The sequence below is a fragment of the Heteronotia binoei genome, chromosome 21 (assembly GCF_032191835.1).
Source record: "Heteronotia binoei isolate CCM8104 ecotype False Entrance Well chromosome 21, APGP_CSIRO_Hbin_v1, whole genome shotgun sequence".
NCBI lineage: Eukaryota > Metazoa > Chordata > Lepidosauria > Squamata > Gekkonidae > Heteronotia > Heteronotia binoei.
In genome coordinates, this window is record NC_083243.1 from 5,101,037 (window position 1) to 5,121,369 (window position 20,333).

At 50.9% G+C, this 20,333-nt stretch overlaps 1 protein-coding gene across 1 annotated transcript; it reads right to left on the minus strand.

Annotated features, from left to right (window-relative positions):
• Positions 1–615: 615 nt before the first annotated feature.
• On the minus strand, positions 616–18,796 carry LOC132589150 (hemojuvelin-like). Its single transcript, XM_060261825.1, has 5 exons — positions 18,647–18,796; positions 18,226–18,494; positions 14,507–14,663; positions 11,377–11,879; positions 616–2,328 (listed from the first exon to the last, which is right to left on the minus strand). Exons 3-5 carry the CDS (start codon positions 14,598–14,600, stop codon positions 1,684–1,686), a joined length of 1,242 nt encoding a protein of 413 aa, XP_060117808.1. The 5' UTR covers positions 14,601–14,663; positions 18,226–18,494; positions 18,647–18,796; the 3' UTR covers positions 616–1,683.
• Positions 18,797–20,333: the final 1,537 nt, after the last annotated feature.

Consider the following 20,333-nt stretch of genomic DNA (forward strand, 5'->3'; position numbering starts at 1 on the left):
TCTATCTATCTATATTGGCCACTGTGTGACACAGAGTGTTGGACTGGATGGGCCATTGGCCTGATCCAACATGGCTTCTCTTATGTTCTTATGTAAAACTCTTCCTCTTCTTGAATTATCATTGTCATAATAAAACCTTACCCCCATCATACTGTTTAAATTACTTTCTCCTATGTGGCCACAGTGGCATGATGAAGATTTCCATCTGTCTGCTTTATAGGTCTTGGTTATTTTCCCATTTTTTGCGGGGGGGGGGGGAGAGAAATATTAGAACGTTTATCAAATTTTAGAGTTCCGCAAAATTCTCACAGGGGTTTTGAACAATCAAGCCTAAAGGATTTTTTTTTGCCGGGGGGGGGGCAGTAAGAAAGAAAGAGCACAATCAAATTTAGAGGTTTTGGAGCTCTCTGTTCCTGTGAGCTCCTGCCCAAAATGAGGCCTGGCTAATACACTTTGCTCCAATTCTGGTTGTTTTGACTACTGGTTGGTTCTACAACCCAAATCCTATTCCACTGTTTATTGAGCGTTCCATCTGTCAGTTGTATTGACTTAGTCTGCGTAATCCACCTTGAATCCAAGGTAGAAAGGCGGACTATAAAAAAAAAGTAAACAAACTTCGTTATTAGCATTTTAATGGAAACAGAGTTTTTGAAGGATACGTTTCCGCTTTAAAGTGCTAACAGCAGAGCGAAGAAGCCCGTTCTGACCGCTTGAAATGGTTGGAGGTTGAAGGGTTAAACCTCCTCTTCCTTCCCCACCCAGCCCCAAGGCAAATGGAGGCTGCCCGCCTCTTCCACTTTTATTTTCTAGACTAACAGAAAAGTGAGATTTCCATCCTGCCTGTCTGAGGATCAACAGCCCCCGCCCCGTGTCTCAGCTTAACTTCTCCCTCAGAAAGCTTAGAAGTCTTCCTTTCCGCAAGTGGAAGAGTTAGGGTTGCCAAGTCCAATTCAAGAAATATCTGGGGACTTTGGGGGTGGAGCCAGGAGGCATTGGGGGCAGAGCCAAGAACAAGAGTGTGGCAAGCATAACTGAACTCCAAAAGGAGTTCTGGCCATCACATTTCAAGGGACTGAAAACTTTTTAAATGCCTTCCTTCCATAGGAAATAATGAAGGATAGGGGCACCTTCTTTTGGGGCACATAGAATTGGACCCCCTTGTCCAATCTTTTTGAAACTTGGAGGGTATTTTGGGGAGAGGGACCAGATGCTTTGCTGCAAATTTGGGGCCTCTACCTCAAAAAACAGCCCCCCCCAAGAGTCCCAGATACCCGCAGATCCATTCTCCATTATTTCCTATGGGAATACATCTCCATAGGGAATAATAAAGTTCCCAGCAGATATTTCCCTCCCCTCCCCCCCGCTTTCTGATGACCCTGAAGCGGGGGGGGGAGGGCCTCCAAACCGGGGGATCCCCTGCCCCCACCTGGGGATTGGCAACCCTAGGAGGAGTGGGGAATCAAACCCGGCTCTCCCAGACAAGAGTCCGCACACTTAACCACTACACCAAACGGGCTCTGTTCCACTGAGGAACCACTCTAACTTTCAGGATCTAACTCTCTCCAGTAGAACATGGCACTTGAGCCCGAAAGATTCTACAAACCCTAATTATGTTACCAGCCGTGAAAACCTGAAATCTCAGGATCTTTTTCATTATCTTCTTGGACTGGCACAAACGGCCTATTAGCCAGTGAATACAGCCTCGTCAAGATGCAACTGAAGTCCAGAAATGGCCACTGGGAGAAGGAGGAGTAGAGGTACGCCTGCAGGAGAGAAGGCCGCATCCGTCTGGAAGATGTGAAGCTTCATGAAGTCCGTCTGGAACATTCTGGCATCTTCAAAGGCATCCTGCGAAGCCAGAGAAAAGTTGGCATCCCCGGAAGTCACCACATCGAAGACGCACGCCTGGAAATAGACGTCTTCCGCAGGCAGCTTCCCTCTGCACAAGCGGCGGGCCTGTTCGGCAGCCACGTCCACACCGCCGCGGCAGCATGTGGTTCGGGAAATGCGCTGGCTGGGGGGGCAGCCCCCCACACACAGCTGCAAGTCCTGCTCCTCGGTGAAGGAGGAGGCCACGTCCTCGGCCGCCCGAATGGAGAAGGAGAGCTGCTTGCCGGCCTGGCGCACTGCGATGACGGTGCCGATGTACGCCGCTCGGATCTCCACGTGGTGGCCGGAGGAGCGGTCGTAGATGGCCAGGCTGTTTCCTCCGGGCCTCTCCCCACCGTTCGTCGAACCGTCCACAAAAGCTGCAGGCAAGTTGCCTAACTCGGCCTGGTACACCTTCTGGTCGATGCACTCCATCACGTCCTTGAAGATGATGGTGAGCTGGAAAGAAAGACAGGCGAGAAGCTTCAAGCACGGTCAACGTAGTGAACGGGACCTCCCCACACACACACGAAATTGCTTTCTATTGAATCAGCCCCTACATTAGGGTTGCCAATCCCCAGGTGGGGGCAGGGGATCCCCCAGTTTGGAGGCCCTCCCCCCCACTTCAGGGTCATCAAAAAGGGGAGGGAGGGAAATGTCTGCTTGGCACTCCATTATTCCCTAGGGAGAGTGATTCCCATAGGGTAGAATGGAGAAATGACCTGTGGTTATCTAAGGCTCTGGGGGGAAGCTGGGTTTTTTTAGGTAGAGGGACCAAATTTGCAGCATAGCATCCAGTGTCTCTCCTCAAAATGCCATCCAAGTTTCAACCAGATTGGACCAGGGGGTCCAATTCTATGAGCTCCCAAAGAAGGTGCCCCTATCCATTATTTCCAAAGGAGGGAAGGCATTTAAAAACTGTGCAGTCCCTTTAAATGTGATGGATTGCCAGAACTCCCTTTGGAGTTCAAAGTCCAGAAAAGAGCAACTAGAATGATTCAAGGTTTGGAACACTTTCCCTATGAAGAAAGGTTAAAAAGCTTGGGGCTCTTTAGCTTGGAGAAACGTCGACTGCGGGGTGACATGAGAGAGGTTTACAAGATTATGCATGGGATGGAGAAAGTAGAGAAAGAAGTCCTTTTATCCCTTTCTCACAATACAAGAACTCGTGGGCATTTAATGAAATTGCTGGTCAGGTTAAAACAGATAAAAGGAAGTCGCTCTTCACCCAAAGGGTGATTAACATGTGGAACTCACTGCCACAGGAGGTGGTGGCGGCTACAAGCATAGCCAGCTTTAAGAGGGGATTGGATAAAATTATGGAGCAGAGGTCCATCAGTGGCTATTAGCCACGGTATATACCGTATATGTGTGTGGGTGTGTGTATGTGTGTATATGTGTGTGTGTATATATATATATACACACACACACACATATATTGGCCACTGTGTGACACAGAGTGTTGGACTGGATGGGCCACTGGCCTGATCCAACATGGCTTTTCTTATGTGACACAGAGTGTTGGACTGGATGGGCCATTGGCCTGATCCAACATGGCTTCTCTTATGTTTTTATGTGATACAGAGTGTTGGACTGGATGGGCGATTGGCCTGATCCAACATGGCTTCTCTTATGTTCTTTTGTGACACAGAGTGTTGGACTGGATGGGCCACTGGCCTGATCCAAGATGGCTTCTCTTATGTTCTTCTGTGACACAGAGTGTTGGACTGGATGGGCCACTGGCCTGATCCAACAGGGCTTCTCTTATGTTCTTATGTGACACAGAGTGTTGGACTGGAGGGGCCGTTGGCCTGATCCAACATGGCTTCTCTTATGTTTTTATGTGACACAGAATGTTGGACTGGATGGGCCATTGGCCTGATCCAACATGGCTTCTCTTATGTTCTTTTGTGACACAGAGTGTTGGACTGGATGGGCCACTGGCCTGATCCAAGATGGCTTCTCTTATGTTCTTCTGTGACACAGAGTGTTGGACTGGATGGGCCACTGGCCTGATCCAACAGGGCTTCTCTTATGTTCTTATGTGACACAGAGTGTTGGACTGGATGGGCCATTGGCCTGATCCAACATGGCTTCTTATGTTCTTAATTGTGCTTGCCACAACCTTGCTCCTGGCTCCACCCCCAATGTCCCCAGATATTTTTTGAATTGGACCTGGCAACCCTACCCTGGGTCCATCAGAGTCAGTAATTGTCTACTCAGACTGGCAAAGGCTCTCCAGAGGCTAAGGCAGAGGCCTGTCCCATCACCTCCTGCCTGGTCCTTCCAACTGGAGATGCTGGGGATTGAACCTGGGACCTTCTGCATGCCAAGCAGAGGCTCTGTCACTGAGCCATAACTCCTCCACTGATTAATTGCACCACAAGTTTGAGCGTTCAGATTCACACCTTGCCTAGAAGGGGGAATCCCTGCTCTAATTCTGTAATTCCAATGAAGGGTAGTATTATATAGTGAGTTCAACCACCTTGTGGTAACCAAGAACGTTTATTGAACAAGAGCAGAACTGAACACAAACAGGCAACACCACTCCTTATATCCATTTGGCCTGGGTTAAACACGCCCCCTTATGTGGCAGAAATCTACCCTATTGGTCTCCCCAGGATCCTTCATTTGCATTTTCTGAGAGAAACACCTTGCGTCCCAATTGGCTGGTTCTAAAAGAACAGCCGATCGGAATGTAGGCATCAGGAGGACAATAAACTTTGCTTCAAAGTCAGCTAACATAAGAACATAAGAGTAGCCATGTTGGATCAGGCCAGTGGCCCCTCCAGTCCAACACTCTGTGTCACATAAGAACATAAGAGAAGCCCTGCTGGATCAGGCCAGTGGCCTCTCCAGTCCAACACTCTGTCACATAAGAACATAAGAGAAGCCCTGTTGGATCAGGCCAATGGCCCATCCAGTCCAACACTCTGTGTCACACAGTGGCCAAAAAACCCAGGTGCCATCAAGAGGTCCATCAGTGGGGCCAGGACGCTAGAAGCCCTCCCACTGTGCCCCCCCAAGCACCCAAAAGACAGAGAATCACTGCATCAGACATAAGAACATAAGAGAAGCCATGCTGGATCAGGCCAATGGTCCATCCTGTCAAACACTCTGCGTCACACAGCGGCCAAAAAACCCAGGTGCCATCAGGAGGTCCACCAGTGGGACCAGAACACTAGAAGCCCTCCCACTGTTGCCCTCCCCCCCCCCAAGCACCAAGAATGCAGAGCATCACTGCTCCGGACTAGAAAGTTCCAACAATAAGCTATGGTTAATAGCCACTGATGGACCTCTGCTTCATATGCTTATCCAATCCCCTCTTGAAGCTGGGAATGCTTGTAGCCGCCACCTCCTGTGGCAGTGAATTCCACATGTTAATCCCCCTTTGGGTGAAGAAGGACTTCCTTTTATCCGTTTTAACCTGTCTGCTCAGCAATTTCATTGAATGCCCACGAGTTCTTGTATTGTGAGAAAGGGAGAAAAGGACTTCTTTCTCTACCTTCCCATCCCATGCATAATCTTGTAAACCTCTAGGGTGGCCAGACCGTCCCGGGCGCCCAGGAATGTCCCGGTTCTGGCCCCCTATTCCCGCCTCCCGGGCTGGCTATACCGGGACCATTGAGAGGTCCTGGTTTAGCCAGCCCCGGAGGCGGTGGGCGCCGGCGCCGGCGGGGAAGGCGGCGAGTGAGGGAGGGAGCGTCCCTGCGCGTGCGCAGGGCCCCTGCACATGCGCAGGGACACTCCCTCCCTCACTCGCCGCCTTCCCTGCCCGCGCGCGGGGCCCGGCGGCGGTAGCGGAGGCCTCTCCGCGGCCTCCGCTGGTCGCTGGAAGCCCTCCAGAGACTCTGGAGGGCCTCCAGCGACCAGCGGAGGCCGCGGAGAGGCCGCGGAGCAACCGGCGCTGGTCCCGGAAGACCTTCCAGACACTCTGGAGGGCCTTCCGGGACCAGCGCCGACCAGCGAAGGCCTCTCCGCGGCCTCCGCTGGTCGCTGGAGGCCCTCCAGCGACCAGCGGAGGCCGCGGAGAGGCCGCGGAGCAGCCGGCGCTGGTCCCGGAAGGCCTTCCAGAGACTCTGGAGGGCCTTCCGGGACCAGCGCCGACCAGCGAAGGCCTCTCCGCGGCCTCCGCTGGTCACTGGAGGCCCTCCAGAGACACTGGAGGGCCTCCAGCGACCAGCGGAGGCCGCGGAGAGGCCGCGGAGCAGCCGGCGCTGGTCCCGGAAGGCCTTCCAGAGACTCTGGAGGGCCTTCCGGGACCAGCGCCGACCAGCAAAGGCCTCTCCGCGGCCTCCGCTGGTCACTGGAGGCCCTCCAGAGACTCTGGAGGGCCTCCAGCGACCAGCGGAGGCCGCGGAGAGGCCGCGGAGCAGCCGGCGCTGGTCCCGGAAGGCCTTCCAGAGACTCTGGAGGGCCTCCAGCGACCAGCGCCGACCCGCGGAGGCCGCGGAGAGCCCGGCGCTGGTCGCTGGAGGTCCTCCAGAGACCAGCGGAGGCCCTCCCCGGCCTCCGCAGCCGCCACCAGCCTCGCCAGCAGCACCAGCCGCCGGGAGGAGAGACCGTCACCCGCCCTGGAAGGAGGTAAACAGGGAGGGTGGGGGCCGAAAGCGGGGGGGCTGGCGGGAGGGGGCGGTCTTCCTTCCCTCCCCCCTCCCTTCCTTTCTTCCTTCCTTTCTTCCTTCCTTCCCTTCCTTCCTTCTCCCTTCCTCCTCTTCCTCCTTCCTCCTTCCTTCTCCTTCCTTCCCTTCCTCTTCCTACTCTCTTCCATCCTCTCCTCTCCTTCCTTCCTCCTCTCTCTCTTCCTTCCTCCTCCCTTCCCTCCTCCTCTCCCTTCCTTTCTTCTCCTTCTTCCTCCCCTTCCTTCCTTCCTCCTTCCTCTTCCTTCCTTCCTTCCTCCTCCCTTCCCTCCTTATGTTCTTATGTGACACAGAGTGTTGGACTGAATGGGCCACTGGCCTGATCCAACAGGGCTTCTCTTATGTTCTTATGTGACACAGAGTGTTGGACTGGATGGGCCACTGGCCTGATCCAACAGGGCTTCTCTTATGTTCTTATGTGATGCAGAGTGTTGGACTGGATGCGCCACTGGCCTGATCCAACAGGGCTTCTGTTATGTTCTTATGTGATGCAGAGTGTTGGACTGGATGGGCCACTGGCCTGATCCAACAGGGCTTCTCTTATGTTCTTATGTGATGCAGAGTGTTGGACTGGATGGGCCACTGGCCTGATCCAACAGGGCTTCTCTTATGTTCTTATGTGACGCAGAGTGTTGGACTGGATGGGCCATTGGCCTGATCCAACATGCCTTCTCTTATGTTCTTATGTGACAATACTGACTTTGGTGGACCCAAGCACTGATTCAGTGTAAGGGAGCTTTGTGTTTGTGACTGGAGTGGACAATACTGACTTTGGTGGACCCAAGCACTGATTCAGTGTAAGGGAGCTTTGTGTTTGTGTCTTCTGGTGCAATTTTGTTCTCAGATCCTGTATTTACTTCATCAGTATATGGGATAAGGCACTTTCTCAACTGTGCTGCATAATGCAGCCTATTTATTTTGTCCTGTTTGCTCTGTTGGCTCTATCTGCGCCACCTTCATCACTTTCGGGGTGTGGATCCCCCAGTGGGGTGGTCTCCCGACTCCCTCCGCCGGCTGTTTCTGATAGCCCTGCGCCCCCTCTTTCATTTGATATGTGTCCCGTGCGGGTGCCACCCTCCTGCCGGGAGATGCCGCAAAATGAGGCCCCTTGAGGCTTATGGCGGCAGGGCTCTGGGGAAGCGAGCTAGACTGCTGTTCTTTTGAGGGGTTATAGAGTGTTTCGAGCCCGTCCCTGTGGCATCGGTCCCATCGTTGTAGGGCCCAGGGGGCCAGCGCAGCGGCCCGCTGAAGCAGCCTGTCGGTCACTTCCGGGTTCCTGTCCTGCATCTCGACCTGTGTTATTAGTGACAGGCTGCTTCGGCGGGCCGCTGCGCCGGCCCCCTGGGTCCCACAATGATGGGACCGATGCCACAGGGACGGCTCAAAACACTCTATAACCCCTCAAAAGAACAGCAGTCTAGCTCGCTTCCCCCAAGCCCTGCCGCCATAAGCCTCAAGGGGGCTCATTTTGCGGCAACTCCCGGCGGGAGGGTGGCACCCGCACGGGACACATATCAAATGAAAGAGGGGGCGCAGGGCTATCAGAAACAGCCGGCGGAGGGAGTCGGGAGACCACCCCACTGGGGGATCCACACCCCGAAAGTGATGAAGGTGGCACAGATAGAGCCAACAGAGCAAACAGGACAAAATAAATAGGTTGCATTATGCAGCACAGTTGAGAAAGTGCCTTATCCCATATACTGATGAAGTATATACAGGATTTGAGAACAAAATTGTTTCCGGTGGTGATATTTGGGGGATTTTTGGGGACGTCACAGGAAGTGCTGTGAAGTCACTTCCTGTTTCTGGCAGTGGCATTTGGGGGAAATGATGTCATTTGGAGGAAGTGATGTCACAGGAAGTGATGTCACTTCCCGTTTCCGGCAGGTGATGCGGGGAAATGATGTCACAGGAAGTGGTGTCACTTCCTGTTTCCAGCGGTGGCATGACATCACCAGAAGTGACGTCGCTGGAAGTGACGTCACTTCCTGTTTCCGGCGGCACGTGCGCACCCCTGCCTCCCCCCTTCCCCCCCAAGGTGTCCCTGGCTGGCCTTCAGACATTATGGTCACCCTACCTCTATCATGTCACCCCGCAGTCGACGTTTCTCCAAGCTAAAGAGCCCCAAGTGTTTTAACCTTTCTTCATAGGGAAAGTGTTCCAAACCTTGAATCATTCTAGTTGCAACTTTTCTGCACTTTTTCCAAGGCTATAATATCTTTTTTGAGCTGCGGTGAGCAGAATTGTATACAGTATTTCGACAGATATACAGTATTTCGGCAGCAGTCAAAATAACCAATACACAACAGGCAGAGACGGCCTGAAGTTTGAAGAAGCCGGGGAGTTGCACGGGAATTGGTTCCAGCATCTTTCTTAATTTCCTTGGCAAAGTGGAAGTGTCACCGCCCAGCAAGCTCCCAGCTCTTGCTTTCTCAGAAGGTCCCTGTCAAGATGGATTGACATGACAGAGATGGATTGACTCAACAGAGGAGTTGATAGATTGACCAAGGAAAGGAAGCCAAGGCCTTCAATTTGCAAAACTCGAGCGAGGCTGTTAACAACAGAAGGTTTTGGAGGCCACGAACTGACAGGGTTCGATAACTCACAACTGTCAAGTGACCTACGGACTCCAGGAAGCTGCATATATCTGCAAAAAACAAACAAACCCACAAACATCCCTGGGTTCAAGCAGGGATGGCATTTGTGCCAAAGCAGGGTTGGCAAACTCAAAACTTACCTTCTTAAGAAGGGCCCTGCTGGATCAGACCAGGGAGGGTCCATCTAGTCCAGCCTACTGTCTCACACAGTGGCCAACCAGTTCCTCTGGAGGACCAACAACAGGACAGAGAGGCTGAGGCCTTCCCCTCAGAAGAACATCAGAAGCACCCTCCTGGGTCAGACTAGTGAGGGTCCATCTAGTCCAGCATCCTGTCTCCTACAGTGGCCAACTAGTCCCTTTGGAGGGCCAACAACAGGGCAGAGGCCGAGGCCTTCATAAAAAAAATCAGAAGAGCCCTGCTGGATCAAACCAGTGAGGGTCCATCTAGTCCAGCCTCCTGTCTCACACAGAGGCCAACCAGTTCCTCTGGGGGGCCAACAACAGGGTAGGGAGGCCGAGGCCTTCCCCTGAGAAGAACATCAAAAGCACCCTCCTGAATCAGACTAGTGAGGGTCCAGCTAGTCCAGCCTCCAGTTGGGGAGGGACGGTAGCTCAGTGGTTGAGCATCTGCTTGGGAAGCAGAGGGTCCCAGGTTCAATCCCTGGCATCTCCAAAAAACCTCAGCTTGAGACCCTGGAGAGCCGCTGCCAGTCTGAGTAGACAATAGTGACTTTGATGGACCAAGGGTCTGATTCAGTATAAGGCAGCTTCATATGTCCATATGTCCTGTCTCACACAGGGGCCAACCAGTTCCTCTGGAGGGCCAACAACAGGGCAGAGAGACCAAGGCCTTCCCCTGAGAAGAACATCAGAAGAGCCCTGCTGGATCAGACCAGGGAGGGTCCATTAGTCCAGCACCCTGTCTCACACAGTGGCCAGTCAGTTCCTCTGGAGGGCCAACAACAGGGCAGAGAGGCTGAGGCCTTCATAAAAACATCAGAAGAGCCCTGCTGGATCCAACCAGTGAGGGTCCATCTAGTCCAGCATCCTGTCTCATGCAGTGGCCAACCAGTTCCTCTGGAGGGCCAACAACAGGGCAGAGAGGCTGATGTCTTCATAAGAACCTCAGAAGAGCCCTGCTGGATCAGACCAGGGAGGGTCCATCTAGTCCAGCCTCCTGTCTCACACAGTGGCCAGCCAGTTCCTCTGGAGGGCCAACAACAGGGCAGAGAGGCTGAGGCCTTCATAAGAACATCAGAAGAGCCCTGCTGGATCAAACCAGTGAAGGCCCACCTGGGGTCACTCTACAGAGGCAGGCAATGGCAAACCCCTTCTGTTACCTCTAGGCTTCCCAACCCTCCTGCCCTGGCGAGGGACCCCCAAATTTGCAGCCTCCTCCCCCGCTCTCAAAAAATCTGGGGGCGAGGGAGAGAGAGAACATACCTGTAGGCATCATATTGTAAAGCTTCTGATCCGTTTTTAAAATGTGTCCCTTTAAGGCTGCACAGGAAACAGGAAGGGCTTCGTTGCAAAGGATCAGTAACAGTTTCCATGGAGAACGGCCCCTCCCTTTCTTTTCCTGTGCAGCCTTGCTTTCGTTTTCACAGCAAAGTTCTGCTGGAAGAAGACCAAGTAAGTATTTGTGTGTGTGAGAGAGGGAGGGGACAGGGAGGGGGGATTCCCTGGTATGGAGGCCCCCCCTTTAGAAAGTGTGGGGGGGAGGGAAATGTCTACTAGGCACTCTATTATTCCCTATGGAGAACGATTCCCATAGGGAATAATAGGGAATTGATCCGTGGGTATTGGGGGCTCTGTGGGGGGCTATTTTTTGAGGTAGAGGCACCAGATTTTTAGTATAGCATCTAGTGCCTCTCCCCAAAATACCCCCCAAGTTTCAAAAAGATTGGACCAGGGGGTCCAATTCTATGACCCCAAAAGATGGTGCCCCTATCCTTAATTATTTCCTATGGAAGAAAGGCATTTAAAAAGGTGTGCTGTCCCTTTAAATGTGATGGCCAGAACTCCCTTGGAGTTCAATTATGCTTGTCACATTCTTGTTCCTGGCTCCACCCCCAAAGTCTCCTGTCTCCGCCCCCAAAGTCCCCAGATTTTTCTTTAATTGGACTTGGTAACCCTAGTTACCTCTGGCTTTGGAAACTCTACAGGGTCGCCATAAGTGGGCTATCCTTTGACCGCCCTTTTCTCCACCTGCATGGGCAGCTATGTCTAAAAGAAAGCCCGGGGGGGTTAGAAACTAGAAGTCCTTACCTTGCCGATGGCCGTGGCGTTCGACCCTTTTGCCACAGGATGACTCGTGGCCTGCACAAACAGATAGTGGTTGTCCAGGAGCGGCCAGGAACCCTCCGCTCGGCAGGTGTGGAATTCATCCTTGAAAGTCCGCACGTGGGGGTCCCCAAAGGTGGCACAGTGCTGGTATGCGGGGGGCCGGCCGTGTTTGCGGACATAACTCTTCTCGTAGTCACAGATATCCAGGGATTCAAAGCTCTGCTTGTTCGGTTCTGGGGCCAGGGGCCACGGAGGGGAAGTCGGACCCTCCCTGGAGCAGTTGTTCTGGATCATGAGGTCCTCGATGCCATAGACAGCAGAGTGGTAGGCGAGGTTGCCCCGACAGGTGCGGGCCGTCCGGCGGGTGCATCGGGAGTAGGATCGCAAGGCCGCGCAGTAGGCGGCGTTCATGCTGGGGCCATGCACGTCCTGTGTGGCAGACAGGTACTCAGAGTTGCAGCGTGAGATCTTGCAGTGGGTATAAGCTGTGCAAGGATAACCAAAGAGGATCACAGCCGGAGGTAAGAGAACAAGGAGGGGAGTGATACCAGAATTCGGTCTTCCCCGCTTCCAAATATACATTCTAGGGTTGCCAAGTCCAATTCAAGAAATATCTGGGGACTTTGGGGGTGGAGCCAGGAGACATTAGGGGTGGAGCCAAGATCAAGGCTGTGACAAGCATAATTGAACTCCAAAGGGAGTTCTGGCCATCACATTTAAAGGGACGGCACACCTTTTCAATTCCTTCCTTCCACAGGAAATAATGATGGATAGGGGCACCTTTTGGGGGGGCTCATAGAATTGGACCCTCTGGTCCAATCTTTTTGAAACTTGGGGGGTATTTTGGGGAGAGGCACTGGATGCTATACTGAAAATTTGGTGCCTCTACCCCAAAACACAGCCCCCGCAAAGCCCCAGATACCTGCGGATCAATTCTCCATTCTCTATGGGAATAAAACTCCATAGGGAATAATGGGGTTCCCAGCAGACATTTCCCTCCCCTCCCCCCACTTTCTGACGACCTTGAAGCGGGGGGAGGGCCTTCAAACCGGGGGATCCCCTGCCACCACCTGGAGATTGGCAACCCTAATACATGCTCTGAGCTGGATGTAGGATTGCCAAGTCCAATTCAAGAAATATCTGGGAATTTGGGGGGTGGGGCCAGGAAACATTGGGGTTGGAGTCAGGAGCAAGGTTGTGGCAACCACAATTGAACTCCAAAGGGAGGTCTGGCCATCACATTTAAAGGGACCACACACCTTTTAAATGCCTTCCCTCTATTTGGAATAATGAAGGATAGGGGCACCTCCTTTGGGGGCTCATAGAATTGGACCCCCTGGTCCAATCCTTTTGAAACTCGGAGGATGTTTTGAGGAGAGGCATCAGATGCTATGCTGAAAATTTGGTGCCTCTGCCTCAAAAAAAAAAAGCCCTCCCAGAGCCTCAGATGATTGCAGATCAATTCTCCAGTATCCCCTATGGGAATCCGTCTCCATAGGGAATAACGGAAAGTCCAGCAGACATCTCCCCCTGCTTTCTGATGACCCTGAAGTGGGAGGAGGGCCTCCATACAGGGGGATCCCCTGTCCCCACCTGGGGTTTGGCAACCCTAGCTGATGGCCCAGCTAGTCCAATGTGGTTCAGATCTCAGAAGCTAAGGAAGGTTAGCTCTGATTCAGACTTGGATGGGAGACCACCAGTGAAGTCCAGGGTTGCTACGCAAAGGCAGGCGATGGCCAACCACCTCTGTTCTTCTCTTGCCTTGGCCTGGATGGCCCAGGTTAGCCTGATGCGGTTCAGCTCTCAGAGAGAGGCTCCACTTTCCTTTAAGGCAAACGCATCTCTTTATTTAAAAAAGAAAAAAAATATTCCTGGGTATTTAATTAATCGTATCTCAGCAATTAAATCAAAAGAGTTTCCGGCTCGACATGAGGAAGAACTTCCTGACCGTTAGAGCGGTTCCTCAGTGGAACAGGCTTCCTCGGGAGGTGGTGGGCTCTCCTTCCTTGGAGGTTTTTCAACAGAGGCTAGATGGCCATCTGACAGCGATTAAAATTTAGGGGAAGGTGTTTGTGAGTTTCCTGCATTGTGCAGGGGGTTGGACGAGATGACCCTAGAGTCCCTTCCAACTCTATGATTCTATAGAATCATAGAGTTGGAAGGGACCTCCAGGGTCATATCGTCCAACCCCCTGCACAATGCAGGAAACTCACAAATACTGCCCCCTCCCAAATTTGCAGGACCCTAAATTACAAGAGGAGAAGAAGAAGGAAGAAGGAGGAAGAGGAGGAGAAGACAATGATTACATTGGATTTGTATCCTGCCCTCCATTCCTAATCTCAGAGTCTCAGAGCGGCTCACGATCTCCTTTACCTTCCTCCCCCACAACAGACACCCCGAGAGGCGGGTGGGGCTGAGAGGGCTCTCACAGCAGCTGCCCTTTCAAGGACAACCTCTGCCAGAGCTAAGGTTGACCCAAGGCCATTCCAGCAGGTGCAAGTGGAGAGCGGGGAATCGAACCCGGTTCTCCCAGATAAGAGAGCTCTGGCTGACCCAAGGCCATTCCAGCATCTGCAAGTGGAAGAGTGGGGAATCAAACCCAGATCTCCCAGATAAGAGTCCCCGCACTTCACCACCATACCAAACTCAGTCTCTCAGAAGATATCTACTTTAATATATATATATTTTGTTTTTAAAGGATTTTGTTTTAATTTTATGTTGTCAGATGTGACGCAGATCAATTCCTCTTGTGGAATCTCCCAGAATTCCCCAAGCGGCAGTTGGCAATCCTATCCATTCTCTTTCCAAGGTGGCACTAAGTAGCTACTAACCACTGTCACGCAGGGCCTTTTTTGTACCAGGGACTCCTTTGCGTATTAGGCCACACCCCTCTTATGTAACCAGTCCTTCAAGAGCTTACAGGGCTCTTCTTACAGGGCCTGCTGTAAGCTCTTGGGGGATCGGCTACATCAGAGGGAGTGCCCTAATACGCAAAGGAGTTCCTGCTGCAGAAAAAACCCTGCTGTAACGCCCTTTCTTTCTTCCCACCCACCAAGCTGGAACCGCCCCCTCCCCCCCCCCCCGCGAGTGACAGGGAAGCAGAGTCCATTACCGTGCCTGAAGAACAGGAGGCAAAAAAATACTTCCATGAAGAAACCAGTGTTGACGGAGTGGCGCGGCTTCATGAACCGGGCTGGTGTTCCCATCGTGGCCCCATTCAAAGACTAGACGTCCAAGCTCTCCGCTCCCTTTTTTGTGTGGCTGGCTCTCTGGAAGTCAAGGACAGAAAGAACTCGGCTGTAAAGAAACCAACCAGCTTCGCTGGGCATTCGCCACGTCTCTCACCACTTGCCACCAATACTCCCTCTAAGCCATGGGTGGCCATTCTGTGGCTCGAGAGCCACATGTGGCTCTTTCACTGCTATCATGTGACTCTCAAAGTCCCCACCCCGCCAGCTGGATTGGAGAAGGCATTTGTCTCTTTCAATCAGTTCTCCAAGCCAAGAAAGCTGGCAGCTTGGAGAATGCATTTAAAGTTAGAGTTGCTTTCTTTCCACTTCTCCCTCCCTCCAACATCTGACATTATGTGGCTCTTAGGTTAAGCACGTTCTTAGCTGTGGAGTCTTGTGAGCAAAACTTCTACTTTGTGAGCTACTGACATTAAAGTTGTGAGCTCCTGAATCAATTAGTTTGCTCGGGGGCCGTTTTTCCTGAGCTAAGACAAAAATGCGTGAGGCAGAGGCTAAAAATCTGTGAGCTAGCTTGCACTAACTCAGCTTAGAGGGAGCAAAGCGGGGTCAAGTGGCACCTTTAAGACCAGCAAAGTTTTATTCAGAATGTAAATAAAACTTTGTTGGTTGGTCTTAAATGTGAAACTTGACTCCTGCTTTGTTCTACGGCTTCAGACCAACACGGCTCTGCCCACCTGGATCTATCAGCTCAGAGGGAATTCTGCTTGCCACTCAACCCTGCTTTCAGAATATTATTCCCCAGACGACTCATCTTTTTGCAAAAACGATCAACTTTCAAACCCCAACTTTTTTTTTCCACCCTAATAAAGTTTGTTTATCCTTTACATAAAATAATTACAAAGTGTCAACAATTTAGCATACCTCAGATCTGACATATGAAAATCACAGTAAACAAAGACAAAACAAAAATTAAATGCAGATCAAAAACAGATCAGTTTTTTTGTAGAATGAATTAGAACATAAGAACATAAGAGAAGCCCTGTTGGATCAGGCCAGTGGCCCATCCAGTCCAACACTCTGTGTCACATAAGAACATAAGAGAAGCCATGTTGGGTAAGGCCAATGGCCCATCCAGTCCAACACTTTGTGTCACATAAGAACATAAGAGAAGCCCTGTTGGATCAGGCCAGTGGCCCATCCAGTCCAACACTCTGTGTCACATAAGAACATAAGAGAAGCCATGTTGGGTAAGGCCAATGGCCCATCCAATCCAACACTTTGTGTCACATAAGAACATAAGAGAAGCCATGTTGGATCAGGCCAATGGCCCCTCCAGTCCGACACTCTGTGTCACATAAGAACATAAGAGAAGCCCTGTTGGATCAGGCCAATGGCCCATCCAGTCCAACACTCTGTGTCACATAAGAACATAAGAGAAGCCCTGTGGGATCAGGCCAATGGCCCATCCAGTCCAACACTCTGTGTCACATAAGAACATAAGAGAAGCCATGTTGGATCAGGCCAATGGCCTATCTAGTCCAACACTCTGTGTCACACAGTGACCAATATATATATATATATATATATATATATATATATATATATATATATATATATATATATATATATATATATATATATATATACACGCGCACATACTGTGGCGAATAGCCACTGATGGACCTCTGCTCCATGTTTTTATCTAACCCCTTCTTGAAGCTGGCTATGCTTGTAGCCACCGCCACCTCCTGTGGCAGTGAATTCCAGTGAATTCCTGTGGCAAGAATACCATATGAGAACCAAATTGTGTTCCACTGAAAGCTATCGAAACTCCCACTTTGACATTTCCCTTTGTCATTTTATTTTAGGATTGTCATTCTCCATTTGGGACTTGGAAATTTCCCAGAATTACTATTCATCTCCAGAGTCTCAATGTTCCCTCTAAGCTGAGTTTTGCGAGCAAAAATTCTACTTTGTGAGCTACTGGTATTAAAGTTGTAAGCGAGCAATTTGGCTACTACCAGTGTTTCCTCTTAGTTGAGTTAATGTGAGCTAGCTCACAGATTTTTAGCCTTCAGCTCACAAATTTTTGTCTTGGCTCAGGAAGGATGATCCCGGAGCACAATATTTTATGCAGTCGCTCACAACCTTGATGCCGGGAGCTCACAACTTTAATGCCAGTAGCTCACAAAGTAGAATTTTTGCTCACAAGACTCTGCAGCTTAGAGGGAACATTGGTTATTGCATGAATTAGTTTGGTCTGGGGCAATCCTCCCTGAGCTAAGACAAAAATGTGTGAGCTAGAGGCTAAAAAGCTATGAAGAAGAAGATGAAGAAGCTATTGGATTTATATCCCGCCCTCCACTCCGAAGAGTCTCAAAGCGGCTCACAATCTCCTTTACCTTCCTCCCCCACAACAGACGCCCTGTGAGGTAGATGAAGATATTGGCTTTATATCCCGCCCTCCACTCCGAAGAGTCTCAGAGCAGCTCACAATCTCCTTTACCTTCCTCCCCCACAACAGACACCCTGTGAGGTGGGTGGGGCTGAGAGGCCTCTCACAGCAGCTGCCCTTTCAAGGACAACCTCTGCCAGAGCTATGGCTGACCCAAGGCCATGCTAGCAGGTGCAAGTGGAGGAGTGGGGAATCAAACCCGGTTCTCCCAGATAAGAGTCTGCACACTTAACCACTACACCAACTCTTTGCTTGATGTGAATTATTACCAAGTCCGACACTCTGTGTCACATAAGAACCTAAGAGAAGCCATGTTGGATCAGGCCAAAGGCCCATCCAGCCCAACACTCTGTGTCACATAAGAGAAGCCATGTTGGATCAGGCTAATGGCCCATCCAGTCCAACACTCTGTGTCACACAGTGGCCAAAAAAAACAGGTGCCATCAGGAGGTCCACCAGTGGGTCTAGAAGCCCTTCCACTGTGCCCCCCAAGCACCAAGAATACAGAGCATCACTGCCCCAGACAGAGCGTTCCAACAATATGCTGTGGCTAATAGCCACTATTGGACCTCTGCTCCATATGCTTATCCAATCCCCTCTTGAAGCTGTCTATGCTTGTGGCCGCCACCACCTCCTGTGGCAGTGAATTCCACATATTAATCACCCTTTGGGTGAAGAAGAGAGCCAGTTTGGTGTAGTGGTTTAGTGTGAGGACTCTTATCTGGGAGAACTGGGTTTGATTCCCCACTCCTCCACTTGAATCTGCCGGAATGGCCTTGGGTCAGCCATAGCTTTCTCACAGAACTATCCTTGAACGGGCAGCTTCAGGGAGAACTCTCTCAGCCCCACCCAGCTCACGGGGTATCTGTTGTGGGGGGAGAAGATATGAGAGATTGTAAGCCTCTCTGAGTCTCTGATTCAGAGAGAAGGGCAGGGTATAAATCTGTAATTTTTCTTCTTCTTCTTCTTTTATCCGTTCTAGCCCAACTGCTCAGCAATTTCATTGAATGTCCACAAGTTTTCGTATTGTGAAAAGGGGGGGGGGGGGAGTACTTCTTTCTCTACCTACTCTATCCCATGCATAATCTTGTAAACCTCTATCATGTCACTCCGCAGTCGACGTTTCTCCAAGCTAAAGAGCCCCAAGCGTTTTAACCTTTCTTTCTGAGAAGTGGTTGGACATACCTTGGATCAAGATGAGGATATTTCTCTTTCAGCGGCCAGCCAGGAGAACAGGACGCTTCTTTTTAGAGTCTTCATCCCACCGCTAAGGACACATTTCCAAATGGAGAGCCTTTAGATGTGGCTTGTGCCTTCTCCTGGGTGGAGTTCTAGCTGAGATGTGAGCCCCGGTGCCTCCACAAAGGCAAGTGGAAGTATTCCCTTTGATCCTCCACCCTCAGAAGAGGAAGACGATCGATCGCTGGCTTCGGGACGGTAAACTCCTCTTGGCCCTGTAAACAATCCCTTAAAGAGGTTTCAGCAGTGGAGGCCCATTACACACCTTGTGGATGGAGCACCAGATTCCAGATGTCTTCTGCCCCATCCCACCACGTCCTCCTTTCCCCCAACTCAGACTGAAAACACGGTCAGAAAAGATGGAAACCTACGGACGCTCATGCTCCTTCCTTCCTTTCCGGTGTCCACAAGCTGCTGCTGGTTTTGCAGCAAACTTCTGAAGCCTTGTGTGTTCCAGTCATCGTTGACCACTTTTCAGATTTGCGTGTTGATGATGGCGGGGAGGGACGGCTTCACCAAAGTAGATAAACAAGGGCACAAACTTTGGCCCCGTTTCGGGACCTGCAACAGAAGTTAATAATTGATCAATGATCCCTAGGCAATGCCTTTCATCCACCAGGTGACCAAGAGCTGAGATCCTTCTCAAAGTGTGTGCCACAAAACGAAGGGTGTTGTGGCTGGGAGAGCACCAGAACAAAATCCATAAATGGTTGCCAACCTCCGGGTGGGCCCTGGATAGCTTCCAGAATTATGACTTATTTCCAGACTACAGAGATTAGAGCTCTGCTGGCGTAGATCAGTGGCCCGTCTAGTCCAGCATTCCATCTCACACAGTAGCCAACCAGTTCCTCTGAAAAGTCAACCACAGGACAGAGAAACCAAGGCCTTCTTGAGAACATCAGAAGAGCCCTGCTGGATCAGACCAGGGAGGGTCCATCTAGACCATCATCCTGTTTCATACAGGGGCCAACCAGTTCCTCTGGAAGACTAGCAACAGGACATAGAAGCTGAGGCCTTCATAAGAACATCAGAAGAGCCCAGCAGGATCAGAACAATGAGGGTCCATCTAGTTCAGTCTCCTGTCTCACACAGTGGCCACCAGTTCCTCTGGAGGGCCAACAACAGGGCAGAGAGGCTGAGGCCTTCATAAGAACATCAGAAGAGCCCTGCTGGGTCAGACCAGTGAGGGTCCATCTAGTCCAGCATCCCGTCTCACACAGAAGCCAACCAGTTCTGGAGGGCCAACAACAGGGCAGAGAGGCTGAGGCCTTCCCCTGAGAAGAACCTCAGAAGAGCCTTGCTGGATCAGGCCAGTGAGGGTCCATCTAGTCCAGCCTCCTGTCTCACACAGTGGCCAACCAGTTCCTCTTTCATAAGAACATCAGAAGAGCCCTGCTGGGTCAGACCAGTGAGGGTCCATCTAGTCCAGCATCCCATCTCACACAGAAGCCAACCAGTTCTGGAGGAACAACAACAGAGTAGAGAGACAACCCTTAAATGCATCTGAACATCTGAATTATTTCCTGCATTTCTCTTTATTCATTATTGTTACTTCAGGGTAACATTTTTTTTCTCTTATATTTCTGGTTTGCTTTTCTTCTCTGATTAGATTTGTATTTTAATATTTTCAGAGTTCTGCAGTGCTGTTTCTAATGGCTTATCACAAGCTGCTTAGGGAACCCGCTCTCTGGTTCAAGGGCAGAAGAGATCGATAAAGAGGGTCAAGGGCTGGAAGGGACAGAGGAGTCTCCGAGTAGCTTCTGCACACCTCAGCAAGATCAAGGCACCTCTTTTATTGCACTGGCTTTCCAATGATTAACAAAGAAATTTGAAGAATTAAATAAAGAAAATAAATAAAGATTACACGTGAAGGATGGGAGTGGGGGGATGGAAAGGAACATAAGATCGAGGTTGTTGAAGAAGAAGAAGAAGAAGAAGAAGAAGAAGAAGAAGAAGAAGAAGAAGAAGAAGAAGAAGAAGAAGAAGAAGAAGAAGAAGAAAATGATGATGGATTTATATTCCGCCCTTCACTCCAAATTTCAGAGTCTCAGAGC

Coding starts and splice junctions, on each gene's coding strand:
- LOC132589150 (XM_060261825.1), bottom strand. CDS start 14,600: ATGGGAACACCAGCCCGGTTCATGAAGCCGCGCCACTCCGTCAACACT. Junction 11,880..14,506: donor CCTCCTGTTCTTCAGGCACG/GTAATGGACTCT, acceptor ATCCTTGCACAG/CTTATACCCACTGCAAGATC. Junction 2,329..11,376: donor ACGCCACGGCCATCGGCAAG/GTAAGGACTTCT, acceptor CTTTCTTTCCAG/CTCACCATCATCTTCAAGGA.